The following is an 18,401-nucleotide window of genomic DNA, read 5'->3' as shown; positions in this document are numbered from 1 at the left end:
CTAAAATAAATATCTAACATTTTAAACAACCCTGAATTAAAAGGTATTTCATAATTTGAAAAATAACTAATACAAAATTAGCAGATGATACAGCTCTGTTTCTAAAAGACAAGGATCAAGTTGCCATTGCACTTAATATTATGAAATCATTCTCTTCTGATCTGATCTGGATCTTAAATAATGCGAAATATTGTCCCTGCATGACTCAAATTACCAATCTGTTGAGAATATTGCAGTGAAAGACAATGTGAAATATTTAAGGGTGTACATGGTGAAACACCATATTGTCCGTCAACATCTCAATTTCGCTCAGAGATTAAAGTAAACAAAATCCACCTTTAATAACTGGCTCCAACGTATTATTGGAATGGTTTTATTGTCCAAAGCAGAAGGTCTGTCACGCTTTGTCTACCCTGCTATCCCTATTTGTAGCTGATCAAACCAGCAAGGATATCAACCAAAACTTTCCTATACTTTATATGGAAAAATAAAACGCAAACTTAAGAAGTCTGTAATATCAAACCAAAGAGCTGATGGTGGGCTTGAAGTACTAGATTTCATTGACATCAACAATACCTTTAAAGTAAACTGGATAAAAATATGTATACTTAGATCAGAATCTATATGGTACTTCATTCCCTGTCATATTTTTATGAAATTGGGTGGTCTTCAATTTGTGGAAGTGCAATTATTCTCCAGCAAATTACCCATCAAACTGTCCAAATTTCATGAACAAGCCCTTTTAGCCTGGAAACTATGTCCACAACTTCTCCCCACACAAGCCACTTCTGTGGAACATCTATTTGATAAAGAAATATACTCTTATAGAAAGTTCTTAGAAACATAACTTCCCAATACTTTATAAAGAATTTAATTCTATATGCAAAGCAATATCTTCAGGACTTCATTAATGAAATCTCATTTGTGTTTTGGCAAACATGTCATGATAGATGCACAACTTATGTTACAAGGTTTCCCCCTGCTGGATAAGAAATGTAATACATTCATAAGATAACTTTTTCACTCCAAGAACAAGATCTCCTAGAGCAGGGGTGTCAAAGTCAAATGGACGGAGGGCCAAATAAAAAATTTAGCTACAAGCCGAGGGCCGGACTGTTCGAATGTTCATTGAAAATTTTTTAAATGACGCATATAGTCTAGTGAACCTAATTGAACCTACTGAAAACCTAACAAATATATTCCAATATGATCAGATAAATAAAGCAATATTTTCTTATGGCTCTGTCAGTAATCTTTAATTTTCAACAGACACAAAAGACAAATTTCCTTTATATAAAAATCCCCATAACATGAACATTAAATGAAAGAAACCGGTATTCAAGGCACCATCAGTAGCCTATATTTTCTATTTTAGCAAAAGTGGGCTAAATTTACTTCAAAGAAAAAAACAATAATAGCAATTTTCTATCATCCACTCAACTGAAATATTTTTAAAATATAATTGGATTGAAATACAATAAAATAAAGTGCAAAAATCTATTAATCAAAAACAACACTTTGTTTAAGGAGAAGTAACATGCAGTGAAAACAAATATTAAACTTTAACTTTTAAACTTGAACTGAGTAAAAACTCTAAATATGTGATTGCACAGTAATGTTCACTTGTTTGAGGTTGAGGGTGATACTTGGTGGTGTCCCATCTTTTCCACAAGTTCATCAATGTTCGGGGTAAGGCTCTGAGCTGAGGAAATCCTCAGAATTGAGTGGAGGTGTTCAGCAGTAAGTCGACTTCTGTGTGATGTTTTGTTCAAGTTCATCAAAGAAAACAGTTGTTCACACAGGTATGTGCTGCCAAACATAGACAACGTTTGAGCAGCCTGGATGCGCAGCTGGGGCATTGTGTCGGGAGGAAACGGGCGAACTCCGCAGCACCCACTGCCGCATATTTTGCCCTCAGTGCATCATTGCATTGGAGGTCAATCAACTCCATTTGGAGGTTTGGTGGTGAGCTTTCCACGTCAACAGCAAATGGGTTACCGAGCAGTTCCAACCTGCTTTTTTGTGCTTCAAAGTCAGCAAATCGGCGTCGAAAGTCAGCGGCAAGCATACCTATTTTATCAGCCAACTGTGCGCTCGGGAACGCACTGGTAGAGAGCTTCTCTTTCATGGTCTGGCAGCTGGGAAAGTGGCTCAAATTTTCTTTCCGCATCTGCGTCTCCCACAGAGTCAGTTTGGTTTTAAATGCCTTCACTGTACTGTACATATCAGAGATGACACGATCCCGACCCTGCAGCTGCAAGTTCATTGCATTCAGATGACTCGTAATGTCACACAGAAAAGCCATTTCACACAGAAACATTTCGTCTCGGAGTTGTGTTGTGTCTTTCCCTTTGCTGTCCAAGAACAGACAAATCTCCTCACGAAGCTCGAAACATCTTTGAAGCACCTTTCCCTGGCTTAGCCATCGCACCTCTGTGTGATAAGGCAAATCACCATGCTCCGTTTCTAACTCCGTCAGAAATGCCTTGAACTGGCGGTGATTCAAACCTTTGGCTCTGATAAAGTTAACTGTGCGCGTGATGATGCTCATTACATGCTCCATTTTCAAGGCTTTACCGCACAACGCTTCCTGGTGTATGATACAATGATAAGCTGTCAGCTCACCTGTCGCGTTTTCCTCTTGCATCTTTTCCCGTATCTTTGCCACCAGTCCGCTCCTGTGTCCACACATCGCAGGTGCTCCGTCGGTTGTCAAACCCACGAGTTTTTCCCAAGGCAGCTCCATCTCATTTACACATCTTGACACCTCTTCATACAAATCATGCCCCGTAGTTGTGCCATGCATAGGACGTAAAGCCAAAAACTCCTCTGTCACGCTTAGGCTGGAGTCCACTCCGCGGATGAAAATTGACAACTGGGCAATGTCAGAAATGTCGGTGCTCTCATCCACAGCCAAGGAATATGCAATGAAATCTTTTCCCTTTTTCACAAGCTGCTCTTTTAGATTGATGGACAACTGGTCTACTCTCTCGGCAATGGTGTTTCTGCTCAGACTCACATTTAAAAAGAGTTGCCTTTTTCTGGGCAAACTTCGTCACAAACTTTAATCATGCAGTTTTTGATGAAATCCCCCTCCGTAAATGGCCGGGCTGATTTAGCGATCTCTTCTGCCAAAATAAAACTGGCCTTGACAGCAGCCTGGCCTTGTGATTTGGCTTTTTTGAACAGAGCCTGTCGAGATTTGAGGCCTCGTTTTAATTCCTCTGCCTTTTGTAGCCTTTGTTCCATGTCCATATTCTTGTTTTTGTCCGCGTGTTTCGTTTCATAATGTCGTCTCAGATTATACTCTTTCAGTACCGCCACACTTTCTCCACACAGAAGACACACAGGTTTTCCAGCTACCTCCGTGAACAAATACTCCGACTCCCACCTTGTTTGAAACCCCCGGTTCTCAGTGTCCACCTTCCGTTTTGCCATTTTTGATGGGTATCTGAAAGTTAATTTTACTGTGATGCTGACAACTGCTGTGCCAATAAATATTGAAATGAAGCAGCCTACTGCTCGGTGCGTCACCGTTGCATTGTGGGAAATGTAGTATTGGTGTGTGTAAAAGATCTGCGGGCTGCCGGCTTGCTGCGGTCTGCGGGCCGGTTCTAATAACAAATCAAGATCATCCCAGGGGCCGTAAAAAACCTTCTCGCGGGCCGGATGTGGCCCGCGGGCCTTGACTCTGACATATGTGTCCTAGAGGGAAAATATTCTGGACGCACATATTACTGAAATTGAATGGAAGAAAGCTTGGTTGCTCCCCCACCCATGTCAAATAAATATTTTATTTTTTTAAATCACTTTAAAATACTGCACAAAATATATCCTTGCAATAACTTCATGGATTTAAATTAATGGATTTAGAGGACATTTTCTGTGATAAAGGAGAAACTATTATACACATTCTGTGTGTGTGACTCTGTGAAGATATTTTGGAGCAAGTATTTACAATTTTTATTTAATCAATAAGACCCATGTATTTACAATGAAATATGTCAAATGTTATTATTCAAATTAAAACAAAACCACTGAATTAGTCATTAATTTCTTAATTCTCACTGGTAAATTGTATATACACAAAAACAAATATTTGAAATCTGTCCCTAAATGCAATATATTTTCACTTGAAATCCAATATCTAATAAAATCTCTAGAATTAGTCAATAACAAAAAAACACTATTCTTACAACTCGATCATAAGTTTATACAACTATAACCCCTGGCTTCTTTCATATTTTTTTTAATCATTTTCTTTAAGAACTTTAACTTTTAAAATCAATCTATTTCATTTTTTCACTTTTAATGCTATTTTATGTTTATTCAGAAAAAATACACATTGCCACCCTGCATACACCACTGCTGGCTTGCTTCTGAAGCTAAGCAGGGTTGGTCCTGGATGGGAGACCAGATGCTGCTGGAAGTGGTGTTGGAGGGCCAGTAGTAGGCACTCTTTCCTATGGTCTAAAAAAAAATGGGACACTGCCCTGTGTAGGGTGCTGTCTTTCGGATGGGATGTTAAACGGGTGTCCTGACTCTCGAGATAATTAAAGATCCCATGGCACTTATTGTAAGAAAAGGGTTGTTAACCCTGGTGTCCTGGCTAAATTCCCAATCTGGCCCTCAAACCATACTGGTCACCTAATAAGCACTAGTTTACAATTGGCTCATTCATCCCCCTCCTCTCCCCTGTAACTATTCCCCAGGTTGTTGCTGCAAATGAGAACGTGTTCTCAGTCAACTTACCTGGTAAAATAACAGCTAAAAAAATAAATAACCATGTAGTGATGTTATATGTAGAAAATGCTGACGAGGAAAAATGGACAAAAACACACCGATCTCATCAAGGGTCTAGCTTATTAGCTTACCTGTGGAAAGGAAGATGGTGTGTTGGAAAATGAAGTGTCAGCCAGGAACAGAAATAGCCTATGCGTTCTTAACTTTAACTACTGAACCTAAACAACCAAGTGTGGATGGCTAACTGCCTCTTCTTTCTCCTTCCCTTTATAGTTAGGGCTCTGTTGGTTTACACATACAAAACAAACACCATGTGAAAGCTGTAGGCTTTCATCATAGTGAGTCTGCCAGTTGTTTTCAGCCAGGTACAGGCACTCGGTAGCTTTGACGAAGATGTACTCTGAAGGAGCCTACCATTAATCCTTTAGCTCCAAGGACATTACAATGCCTTCAGAAAGTATTCACACCCCTTGACTTATTCCACTTTGTGTTACAGCTTGAATTCAAATTAGATTTGATATTTGTTTCCTCGCCCATCTTCACACAATACACTATAATGACAAGTGAAAACGTGGTGTTTTTAGAAATCTGTTCAAATTTATTGAAAATGAAATAGAGAAATATCACATTTTCTTAAGTATTCAAACCAGAGTCAATCAATACATGTTAGAATCACGATTACAGCTGTGAGTCTTTCTGGGTAAGTCTAAGAGCTTTGCACACCTGGATTGTATAATATTTGCAAATAATTATTTTAAAAAGTCTTCAAGCCCTGTCAAGCTGATTGTTGATCAATGCTAGAGAACCATTTAAGTCTTACCATAGATTTTCAAGAATATTTAAGCCAAAACTAAACTAACTAGGTCACTCAGGAACATTCAATGTCATCTTGGTAAGCAACTCCAGTGTATATTTGGCTTTGTGTTTTAGGTTATTGTCCTGCTGAAAAGGTGAATGTCTCCCAGTGTATGTTGGAAAGCAGACAACCATGTTTTCCTCTAGGATTTTGCCGATACCTAGCTCTATTCGGTTTTTGTATCCTAAAACACTCCCTGGTCCTTACCGATGACAAGCATACCCATAACACGATGCAGCCACCACCATGCTTGAAAATATGAAGAGTGGTACTCAGTGATGTGTTGGATTTGCAATTTTACTTTAGTGCTCTATTGCAAACAGGTTGCATATTTTGGAATATATATATCTTTTCAAACTGTCATTTAGGTTAGTATTGTGGAATAACTACAATGTTGTTGATCCATCCTCAGTTCTCCCATCATAGCCATTAAACTCCTGTTCCTGTTTTAAAGTCACCATTTGACCTCATGTTGAAATCCCTGAGCGGTTTCTGTCCTTTCTGGCAACTGAGTTAAGAAGGACACCTGTATCTTTGTAGTGACTGGGTGTATTGCTGCAACATCCAAAAGCATACTTGATTACTTCACCATTCTCAAAGGGATAGTCAACATATGCTTTAAAAAATGTTGACCCATCTACCAAGGTGCCCTTCTTTGCGAGGCATTGGAAAACCTCCCTGGTCTTTGTGGTTGAATCTGTTTGAAATTCACTGCTCGAATGTTTACTCCTAAACTTATTTAGGCTTTCTATAACAAAGTGGTTGAATATTTGACGCATTTTAGCTTTTAAATTTGTAAAAAATGTCTACAAACAGAATTCCACTTTGATATTATGGAGTATTGTGCATAGGCCAGTGACAACATTTTTATTTAATATATTTAAATTTGGGTTGTAACAACAAAATGTGGGGGAAAAAGGGTTGTGAATACTTTGGTAGACTGGCTCCGGCAGCCAAAACAGCCAAATATTCCATCCACATGTGGATTGATTCTCAATTGCAAAACAATTCTAGAAACAAAGCCCTTTCATACCACATCAAAATAATTTCACAAATTTTTAACCAGCTTTACCACAGTTGCAGCCAACAGTATTTTTCAGTGACACCTTCTGGCGGCCCCAGGTGTTCGGCGCATGCTAGATAGCTAATTTGCACCGGTGGTCCCTCGGTCTTCCGTACACCCTTGCTGTAACATGGAGATATGGCCCTGTGGGAACACTAACCCTAGAAAGGTGTATATCAAGTTAACCTTCATGCCATTTTAGTCTTGCTGATATAAAACACCCTTATGCATCCAAAACCCTCCCACAAGCAATGCGTGTTAATGTTCAGACCGAGCGTCGGACCTTTTAACAAAACTCCCTTGTACAGAAGACGCCTTTGTCCAATGGTTCTTACGTGTAAAGTAATGGAACGGAGAGTCATGATCAAGAGCTATCGGCAGCTGTATCCTACCTTTGGCTCCACTCTCGAGCCACATTAACACACGTGTCATTTGGTGTGTGCAAAATGTATCCTTTTCCCCCTAAAAACACAGCACAGTGTCCTTTGGAGGAAGTAGGCAATTTATTAATCTATGCATCATTTATCTACCACGCCTCATTTAAGACACCAAATACAGATTAAAGCAGAACTATGCAGAAATTGCTCTACCATTTCGTGGTTGCTAAAATTCTAATAGCCTAATTCAGTTGTTACAAGACAAGCAATTATAGTGTAGAGTAATACATTTGTGAAATCTATTTTCCATATCCAAAAATACTGTATTTTCAGCTTTTTGAAGGTGTAAATAAAAAGACGTAAAAAAGACCGGGGAGTATAAAAATAGCGCACATAGAACAGATCTACCGCTTCTTAAGACTTGCTTTCGATGAGAACGACAGCGCTATGACTCACATTTCTATGTGAATTTGGTCAGGTCGCACAAAACGTTGCAGCTTTAAGATTTGATGTTAGAATAAGGTGGACCTTATTAACCTAATGACATGGCCTCTTGATTCCCATACTCTCGTAAGCAGTCATCCTGTTCGTCAGAAAACATGCCGATCCACCAGACTGTGTCGAATGAGTGCTAAGAAAGCAGACAGCACAAATCATATCCATCTCCAATCATGGTTGGTTTCAATGTTAACAGCTCAAAAGTATGCCAACAACCATTACTCTCAAAGCAGCTGCCCATTGGTTATAGTTAACTGACTTTGTGGCTGATCTGATTATTGAGCGAGGCTACAGTGAGCACCACTCAATAACTTCTGACACCAGATGTTGTGGAAGGCAGGCAGGCAGGCAACCTCCAAACACACACACAGCCAGCCAGTCTCTCACGGGCTCCAGATGAGGCACACCTGATGGGCCTTCCACCTGCCTATGACAGACATCTGCAAAACGTTTACCAACTGGCTAAGCTAACATAGCAGGCGTAAAAGAAACCCTGAAACTATACTTAACAAAAATATTTAAAAAATAACAATTAAATAATTTACTGTTCATATAAGGAAATCAGCCAATTTAAATACATTCCTGGATTTTACATGGCTGGGCAGGGGTGCAGCCATGGGTGGTCCTTGGAGGGCATGTTCAGTGTACTGGTCTTGACGAGAAGATATATATATATTTTTTTAAATAGCTGTCTTAGGAGGTTTTCAACTACACTGTTCAACCAATCGAGTAAATGTGGAGAAGGAGTTACGATGGAGTGTCGTCTTGTTTATGTCCAAAAGCGGAAGTCACGTCACAGGCTCTCTTTCCATTTCCCCTGAAAACTCAAACATCCAGTTGATGCAATAGGGTCCAGCTGCAACATCATCTCTCAGAGCAGTCATCCCTCAGGTCTCTATGCTGCTACCTACTGATATGTCATCTCTTAGCGCAGTGCATCTCTCAGGAAAAGTGGGGGTGTGAAAGGAACCATATAAGGAGAAGTGGGGTTTTTCAAAGAGTCTTATCACTAGAAACGCTGGAATTCCATAACTACTAGAACCACCATGACTTGATATTTCTATTATTATTATTTAAAATATTGTTTAATAAAAATAGTCGAATGTATGATTTTTTTAAATAAAAAAAGGTAGCTAACGTTAGCTAGCATTCTCATTTACGAAAAAACTAAGTTACCTACCGGGCACCATGGACGTAACATTCAAAGACACAGCTCACAATTAGTGAATACATAATTTTTTTAATTACTGAAATTCCATACAGTCATTTCTGCAGACTAACGTCCGATAACCCGAATAACGTTGAGTGGCAACTTTTGAAACGCCAACTTCTCCTTATATAGAGGGCTTGCAGTTGATGTACGTGTACATGATAACAGAACCTAAAACTAGTTGATTCATCAACCGTGATTCATTTGATTATGTACTACTGTAGGTTCAGCAGCTAACCTTTATCAAGACACCCATGTCGACTGGATTCCCACTGTGAAGACGTGCAGTGCTGCAGCAGCATTAGTTTCTACTACTTGGTCCTTTTCCAGATGTGAAAGGAGACGTCCCTCCAATTATACGAGATGGTTGTTATATGCCGCACTTTGGTCAAATCTGAGCGAGTCGGTTGTGCCATTTGAGTAGAGCACCTTTATTTACATTTACATTTAAGTAATTTAGCAGACGCTCTTATCCAGAGCGACTTACAAATTGGTGCATTCACCTTATGACATCCAGTGGAACAGCCACTTTACAATAGTGCATCTAAATATTTTAAGGGGGGGGGGTGAGAAGGATTACTTTATCCTATCCTAAGTATTCCTTAAAGAGATGGGGTTTCAGGTGTCTCCGGAAGGTGGTGATTGACTCCGCTATCCTGGCGTCGTGAGGAAGTTTGTTCCACCATTGGGGAGCCAGAGCAGCGAACAGTTTTGACTGGGCTGAGCGGGAACTGTACTTCCTCAGTGGTAGGGAGGCGAGCAGGCCAGAGGTGGATGAACGCAGTGCCCTTATTTGGGTGTAGGGCCTGATCAGAGCCTGGAGGTACTGAGGTGCCGTTCCCCTCACAACTCCGTAGGCAAGCACCATGGTCTTGTAGCGGATGCGAGCTTCAACTGAAAGCCAGTGGAGAGAGCGGAGGAGTGGGGTGACGTGAGAGAACTTGGGAAGGTTGAACACTAGACGGGCTGCGGCGTTCTGGATGAGTTGTAGGGGTTTAATGGCACAGGCAGGGAGCCCAGCCAACAGCGAGTTGCAGTAATCCAGACGGGAGATGACAAGTGCCTGGATTAGGACCTTTATCTTGTCGTCAGGACAAAAGTGCCCCCTTAAACCGTATGAATATCTAAAATATAATTTGGAACATGTGAAAGACTATTGTAAACATACTTTAATTATAGTGAATATTGTATGGGTGAAAGAAAATCATTGGCATCTCTGCTTTGCCTAGCCCCATAAAAACACATTTAGCATTGACAATGTAATTGTTGTAGTTATCACAGTGGCACCTCTAAGTGCCACTCAGATCTTCTTGGAGAAAAGTATCTGGCATTGAACTTGGTAGTAGTAATTGTGTGTATGTTTTAAGCTAAGGATCTTATCTCCAGCTTTCAGACATTTCACCACCTAGATTACAAGGGTTGGATTTTTTTAAACCAAAAATGTAATATCAGTACACGGCATGTACAAAATCTAGTATAATAATTAGCCACATATACATTGTCTACTGGTATCGTTTTTAAATTGAGAACATATAGCTGAACAATATGTAAACAGTGTGTGAGTTAAGCTATTTTATGCTTCAGATGGACAATGTCAAGGGGTGGATTGCAAACGCCCATGAGGCTTAAAGGCACTACATGGTCAATCCGACATCTGCATTGGCCATGCAGCATTTACGCTGACACGGCCTCTGCAGAAGTCGGGCCAATCATCATTCTGGCGGTACGTGGAGCAGAGCTGTTGTGAAGGAAGTTGTCAAGGAAGTGAGTGTGTTTATACAGGACCTCCCGCCCGCCCTCACCTACCAATCATGTCAATGCAGAGTTATACAGAGCCCTCCACATTGTTACAAAATTTGAGAGGTGCATGGCGGTACAGAGCTCAAGTTGGCCTCTGCGTACCTCCGGAGGCTACACATTGTGTCATATCATCCAAACGATGCCTTCGACCACATTTTCAGATCATGCATAAATTTGCTTTAATGCCATCATACTGTAGGCCAGTGGTTCCCAACTCTGGTCCCCGAGTACCCCACAACAGTACAGTTTTACTGTAGCAGCAAACACACTTGATTCAACTAATCATCAGGCCCTCGATGAGTTGGATCAGTATGTTGTCAGGGGCTACAGAAAAAGTGCTTGCTATTGGGGGTACTCAATGACTAGAGTTGGGAACCACTGCTGTAGGCCTTTGGCTGCATTGGCATTGCATGCAATTAAAAAAATGGGTTCACATGGCTGATATCCTGAAAACATTGTGGCAATCAAATAAAACTAATTGGAGAATTTATGACGAAACAGAAAGGTGATGTTAATTTGAGAATAAAACACAGGAACAGACAAATTAGAGACTAAAATAGATATTGGTTTTATTTGTGACGCTTGACGTGCTGCCTCTCCCATCTCCTCATTGGTTTTTAGGAGCATATACCCACGTGTGTGACTTAAGATGAATTGAGGTCCACACTCCAGTCCAGTTGGTAGTGGTAATGCACCTTAAAGTTGGTTGCCAACCACAATAAAGTCCAAAGAAGAAGCATCTTGAAGGAGGTGAGATTACTAGAAACAAACTTGGTTTACCCTTTTATCTGCAGATGAATTGTTGTGGATTACATGTCGGAGTAGAGGACCTTGTACATTTCAGGTAAAATAACAACCCAATGTTTGTATCCCAGGACAAATTAGCTAGCAATTGCTAGCTAGCTAATTTGTCCTGTGATACAAACATTGGGTTATTAGCAACAGCTAGCTAAATTGCCATAAATGTTTGCTTTTTGACCGGTCCCCAAATTAATATATTTGGTTCAGAATTTGTTTTGATATTTCAACCTGCGTGTCCTGGTCGTGTCTGGTGTGCGTGGACAAAAACAATATGCGTGCAATGGCGAGCGAGCTGTCTGGTCAGCATGCGAGTTTGGTCTTCCAACACGAAGTTTGGGGTTGCTAGGTGATTTGTGACGTAACTGCAAGCACTCTATGGTTCCGTTCGAATCCCCCACTTTTCCTGGGAGATTACATATCAGTAGGTGGCAGCATAGAGACCTTGAGAGATGACTGCTCAGAGATTATGTCGCAGCTGGACCCCTCGGTTGAAGGGGACCCAGCAGAGGCTACCAACCAGCAAACAATCTTACCAACGACAGTATATCTGGTCACCCAAATTAGTTTTCTAACCCAGACAGTACAGTGAAAGGACTGAATGAGTTTGTATTTAATTTCATCTGATTGGCATAGTAGGTTTGATATGCTATATCCTTTAAGGAATTAAACTGGTAACGTTAGTCAGCCTACAAAACTTCAACACCAAATGTAACAATTTAATATGGCGTTCCACAGACGATGTAAGCATATACCTGAAGTTCCGATTTCCATTCATGAGGTCTCTGTCCGGATACTCCCCGGCTCCCAGTGGTCAAATATCGGCGTAGCTCCTGTTCGCACGACGCTATTTAGTCAGCGCTGTAGCTCTAGTGTTGGAGATTTTCCACCCGAAGACTCTCAAGCCGACACCCCGGCTTCTGTCGCTGATGTGGACACGGGCCGCTTGCGGTGTCCACTTAACCAGAGGTCTTCCCAAATGTCCCTAGTTGTTGTCAACCCGCACAAGTTAAACGACGTATCCCATTATGATCGTTGGAGTATGAATTGTTTCCAGCAGACAAATCTATTTATTTTCAGAGACAAGTCTCTGAAAATATTTCACGGAGACTCGACAGACGGCGCCTATTCCTGAACGACTTTAATGCTACCTCAGTCGTTCGGCGTTTTGCCTCGTCATCAGTTGCCAGGATAATAACAATTACTTGACATTTGTTCTTCGAACGATAAACGTGAACACTTTGCCGCTCTTTTGGTGTTGTTCTGCCGGCAAATTTGTGTTTCACACCCCGGTACGTTCTCCGTACTACCGCTGTGAAGCAGACAAGAATAATGAAGTACTTTCCGGGTCACGGTTTTTGTAATCCTTCAGAATAAGAGTCCTTTCAATACTTTGACAATTAACAATATTAAATATATATAAATACAAAAATATATTTAACTAGGCAAGTCAGTTAAGAACAAATTATTATTTACAATGATGGCCTACCCCAGCCAAACCCTAACCCCAACCATGGCTGTTTGTGATACAGCCTGGAATTGAACCAGTGTCTGTAGTGATGCCCCTAGCACTGAGATGCAGTGTCTTAGACCGCTGCGCCACTCAGGAGCCTATTCACAAATCAGACTGTTGAATAAACTTAATTGAATGTACTTTACCTGTTGTCTGCAGATTTTGTCTTTATGTAGGAGTTAATATGAGACGAAATATCCACAGGGAAGTGTTATTACAACGCGAGCATTGCAAAATAAATGTAGAAATCTATATTATTCAATTATTGCGCCAATGAGCGCCTGCATTGCCAAGGGCTAAAATAGAAGTCAGTTCTATTTCTAACGCAGATCGCACTGCAAGTCCTGCCTCTCCCATCTCCTCATTGGTTTACTCACGTGGGTGACTGAAGACAAACGAGATCAGTGACGGTAATGCACCTAATTTATGAAAGTTGCCAATCGCAATATATAAAGTCAAGAAAAGAAAAGGTCTGGAAGGAGGCGAGATGACTAGAAACGATTCGGTTGACCGTTTTATGTGTGGATTCATTGGTGGAGTAGAGGACAATGTGCATTTCAAGTAAAATAACAACTCAGTGTTTATATCCCAGGACAAATTAAATAGCAACAGCAAGCTAGCTAACAAAATTTCCATAAATGTTTAATGCTTTTCGACCTGTTCCCAAATTAATATATTTGGATCAGTGTTTGTTTTGATATTTTAACCCTCGTGTCGTGATCACGCGTTTGGGGTGGGGGGACGAAATATATTTATGCACGATGGCGCATGCGCGCAGCCAGTTTGGGTTCCTTGTTAGCTTGATTTTCAGTAAACTAGTATGTACATTGTGGGTATTTCCTTTATTATATTTTTTCAATACTGGTGCAATTCGCACGTGACATACACTAGCACAAAATCGCAGAGCCTAACCGAACAACAGCTGATTGCGAGGAAACATCACAGATAAGATAAGACATATTTCAGTGGATGTATAAATGTGAAGCATCTGATTAGTGTTTCCACTCACTACTAATATGGTAGTCAGAGGAAGCCCACTGGCCAGCAGTGGGAGAAGATGAAACGTGATGGATTTTGGCCAACATTGCAAATTTGAAACATTTGATCTCAATAGTTCTGTTCCCAAAACTAGAATATGTAATGACCAGAGTGGACTAAGTTTTGTAGACTTTACCCTTTGCTAACGTTTTTAAAAAGTGCATTATTTAGTAGGAGTGCAAAGACAAGTTGAGTTAAAGCACATGCACACTTCATTGAGTAGGCGTTTCCTAACGGAAATATGCAGATCATGCTACAACACGCCAATAGGATCACGCTAGCCCATCTCCTTGCTTGTTCTGCCCACTATGACTAATTTGTTTCATTAGACCACAGCCAGTCGTTTCAATCTCTCTTGTTTAGATATAACAAATATTTGAAAACGTGCTTCGTTCGACTACCTTCGTTCGGCTATTGTTGACATATTGTGCAATACGTGAAAGAGATTGAAAATACAAAACAGAATTTACCGGTGCCGTAAAAGTTGGGTAAACAACCATTTCCTGTGGATTCCCTATCTCCACCCCCTACCAACCAAAAGGTACAACCGGTAAAGAAATTGTAAATATAATTTTATTCAACATTCTGGCATCTTCTTCTTTAAGGTTTTATTGGTGACTACATCCAAAAAGGTGTATTTCCGCGACCTACTGGTTGGGGTAAAAACTGAGATAATTTAACAAAAAAAGAACAAGATACAAATTAAACACTCATATTATTCGCACGTGTGCGCCATCGTGCGCAAATGGATTTTGTCTCCCCACACCAAACGCGATCACGACACACAGGTTGCAATATCAAAACAAACTCTGAACCAATTATATTAATTTGGGAACATGTCGAAAAGCATTAAACATTTATGGCAATTTAGCTGGCTAGCTTGCTGTTGCTATTTAATTTGTCCTGGGATATAAACACTGAGTTGTTATTTTACTTGAAATGCACATTGTCCTCTACTCCAACAATTAATCCACACAAAACGGTAAACAGAATCGTTTCTAGTCATCTCTCCTCCTCCCAGGCTTCTTTTTCTTCTTTGGACTTTATATTGCGATTGGCAACTAACTTTCATAATAAGGTGCATTACCACAACCGCCCTTAGTTCATCTTTCAATCAACCAGATGGGTGTTCCTAAAAACCAATGAGAAGATTGCAAGTGGGTTTATGCTTCTAAAAACCAATGAGAAGATGGGAGAGACAAGACTTGCAGTGCGTTCTGCGTAACCAATAAAATCAACTTCTATTTTAGCATCTGCTGCCATAGCTCAGATTTATCAATTGGGCATACCGCAAGCTTTTCATTTTAGAATCCTTTTACATTCAGCTTGTGTCATGCATGTTAATTTAGCTTTTTGCGACCCGCGGAACCAATTTTGCAGAAGGCCAAAACATGTCAAATTCTCAAAAATCGCTGCAAGAAGCCGCACCACACTGTCGACAGAGCTCTGTGCTTATTATCGGATGTATTAGGTTACGAAATCATTATATATATTTTTATATAATGTTAATATGTTAGAAAAAGACCCCACTGAACAATTTAGAACATAAAGAATCATATTTGTCTTTGTAAAATGTATGGGTAAATCCGTTTGAATTCAATTACTTTTTGACAGCACCCCTTTTGAGTTGAACGAAACCTTCCATACATATTTGCCTAAAAGGGGGGAGGGGGCGTATAAACACTTTTGCTGATGGAAACATGTCTTTGTTTTATGCAGCTGTGTGACCCGGTGGGTGAATACACTTGGTTTGCGCTTTACTAGTCATCCTTGAGTTTTGCTCAGTTTATTTAGAACCTAACAGGGTTCACCACAATTTACAGTCGAATAAGAGAGTCCAAAACAGTGAAACAGGAGCCGGCACCAAAAATCAAGGTAGGCACATTTACCACTCATTCTGACATCTTGGGGAGATAAGAGTCGTAGGCTGAACGAATTATAGGATATGGACCTGGAAAGCCTACATTTATTCAGTAGTCCCATTGTATTACCACCGGTTGTAGATTAATGGTATATGGTAAGTCCTGGAAGGTAACCCCGAGCAAGCTGGGAGTAAGTCCTAGGGGTTGAATCCTGAGTGGTTTGGTTCCTGCGAGTACCATAAAGAGTAGGGTAAGTCCCGGAAGGTAAGCCCGAGCAGGCTGGTACCTTCTAAGGGTCCATCCTAGGGGGTAAATCCCGAGTTGGGTTGGTTCCCTACTAGACCCGAAAGGGGGGTGAAAGCCCAGCCGTGGTGGCCGTGAGGCCGTAGAGTCTGTGTGTGTATGGATAAATTGTCATGCTTAGGTAGGTTGTAGAGAATAAGTCCATGTGATGAAAGGTTGCATATAATTTCTGGAGGAGAGCCACATTCATACATTCATGGTTAGAAAAGTAAGAAGATATTCAAACGTTGTTTGAAAGTGATTTGTGTGGTTTAACACTAGCAATAAATAGAGAGATTGGTTTATCCCCTATTGGGACAGGAAACACTGACAGATTATATGGAAATAGGAAACGACTGTGAATAATTTTGGTAATGTGTGTTGTTAACAACAGTGATATTTCAGCCGTAACACTGGTATAAGACATTATGTCAACCGTAATCTCCAATAGTAAATTGGCAGACTTTTCAGTACTGGTTCTAATAAAAGGTATTAGGTGCTGTGACCAATTAATAGGCACAAATACCATAACTACTCCCCGGAGAAGTGTGTATCGCTACCTTTGAAAATAGTTAAGACTCCTTGCAAGCTCGGGGGAGAATTAGAGTTAATATTGTGAGTAATTGTTAGTAGTGACAGCATTTGGGTTACCAAACCTAAAATGACCTTTTAACAATTTTGAACATTAAGGGCATGGTAGGACAGTGGTCTTAACATTATCATGTTTTGTTTGTAATTCAAATGTTTGTGTTGCTGATTAAGTTTAGCGAATACTAACGAAACGTACACTTTCTCTTCCAGGAGAGGATGGGGGGTCATTATCTCTCTCTTTGAAGTGTTTCCTGAGACTGTCTTGGAAGAGCAGTTAGTGAACAACGGTTATGAATATTAGTTAGTGGTGTTAGTACCGTGTTTGATTTATTGTGTGGGGTCTTTTGAATTTGGTTATAAATTGGGTATGCAGAATGATGGAAATGTTTGAAATGGTTTTTAAACCAAGGGAAAGAAAATACTTAATGGTGTTGAATGACCTTTGTATTAACTTTCTGGTGAGGCCTGATCAACCTCACTAGAAAGGATAGAGACGTTGGGTGAGATTTAAGTATAATATGAAGAAGTGTATAGCTGTTTATGTTTTGGTTTTTAACTTTGTTAGGATACAAATTTCACCAGATTGGGTCTGCTGTATGGTCAGGGTTTCTCCCTAAGGGTTAGCTCTCCAAATCCCTGACCCGGTAACTGCAGTGAGATTGCCAGTATGATAAGGGTATATAAGCCAATTTGGAAAATATTGCCAGCAGTGTGTTGGCATGCTCTTTAACATTTGCCTTAGAAATGTTGTTTTAAGAAAATTAGGAAGGTAATAATTTGCCATTCGGTAAATAGTTGTTTGGGTTTTCCGATTCAGAAATTCCTTAAACTGTTGTTTTGGTCTATCCTCTCTCAAAGTTATGGTGATAGTGACTGCAGATGGTATCTTGATGCATGGAAGGAATAAATCGACGAGAACAGTGTGAGCTTCACCCCCCCCCAACCGGCTGAAGAAATAGTGACAAAGGTGTTCACTACGACCTTGTCTTTCACCACTTCTACTGAGACCTAAGTCCGAGCCAGCAACCAGTACGTACACAGCATCCATTCAGAGCTGTCAACTGCCTTTTTCTCTAATGCCTGTTCTCTCCGGAGTGTGGCATGACTCCACGTGGAGTGAGCATGGAAAGAGATCCCGTCCAATCTTCTTTCATGATGCTGGTGTACTGGTTGAAAAATGAACAAGTTATAATGGAATGTAAAAAACAGTGGCGGCTCAGGTGAGATACATTATCATGGGCCATCCACTTTGAACATGTGACATTGGGAGGACAAACTGAAACACTATCTGAAGCAGAACATGAATAAACACCGGAAAAATAGTACGGAGAAGGAGGGGGTGGTCAACTGTGCCTGTGAATTGATTTAAGGTTGCTGTAAACTGTTTATTTGGGGTATCATGTCGATTTTGGAGGTCTACACATGCTCATTGTAATTTAGATTCAAATGCATTTGTAACGATTTTCCTCTTCTTCTGACGAGGATTAAGAGAGGTTGGACCAATGTGCAGCATGGTAAGTGTTCATTTTAATATATAAAACTGAACACTACAAAAATACAAAATAACAACGTGAATGAACAAACGAAAATCGAAACAGTCCCGTGTGGTACAAACACAGACACAGGAAACAATCGCCCAACACTCAAAAGTGAAACCAGGCTACCTAAGTATGGTTCTCAATCAGGGACAGCTGTCTCTGATTGAGAACCATACCAGGCCAAACACAGAAATCCCAAATCATAGAAAGAGGAACATAGACAACCCACCCA

The 18,401-nt window shown here is 40.4% G+C and overlaps 1 protein-coding gene across 2 annotated transcripts in view; it reads right to left on the bottom strand.

Annotated features, from left to right (window-relative positions):
- Positions 1–12,660, bottom strand: part of LOC124043706 (protein argonaute-3-like) — a 35,672-nt gene extending 23,012 nt beyond the window's left edge. For both annotated transcript variants that reach the window (XM_046362577.1, XM_046362578.1), the window contains exon 1: positions 12,101–12,660. In XM_046362577.1, the coding sequence (XP_046218533.1) occupies positions 12,101–12,119 (19 nt within the window). In that variant the 5' untranslated portion in view covers positions 12,120–12,660. The remainder of the gene's footprint in view (positions 1–12,100) is intronic.
- Positions 12,661–18,401: the final 5,741 nt, after the last annotated feature.

Source organism: Oncorhynchus gorbuscha, linkage group LG09, assembly GCF_021184085.1.
Source record: "Oncorhynchus gorbuscha isolate QuinsamMale2020 ecotype Even-year linkage group LG09, OgorEven_v1.0, whole genome shotgun sequence".
In the NCBI taxonomy this organism is placed as follows: Eukaryota; Metazoa; Chordata; class Actinopteri; order Salmoniformes; family Salmonidae; genus Oncorhynchus; species Oncorhynchus gorbuscha.
The sequence above is the reverse complement of the archived record's forward strand: the minus strand, read 5'-3'. Positions and strand labels throughout refer to the sequence as shown.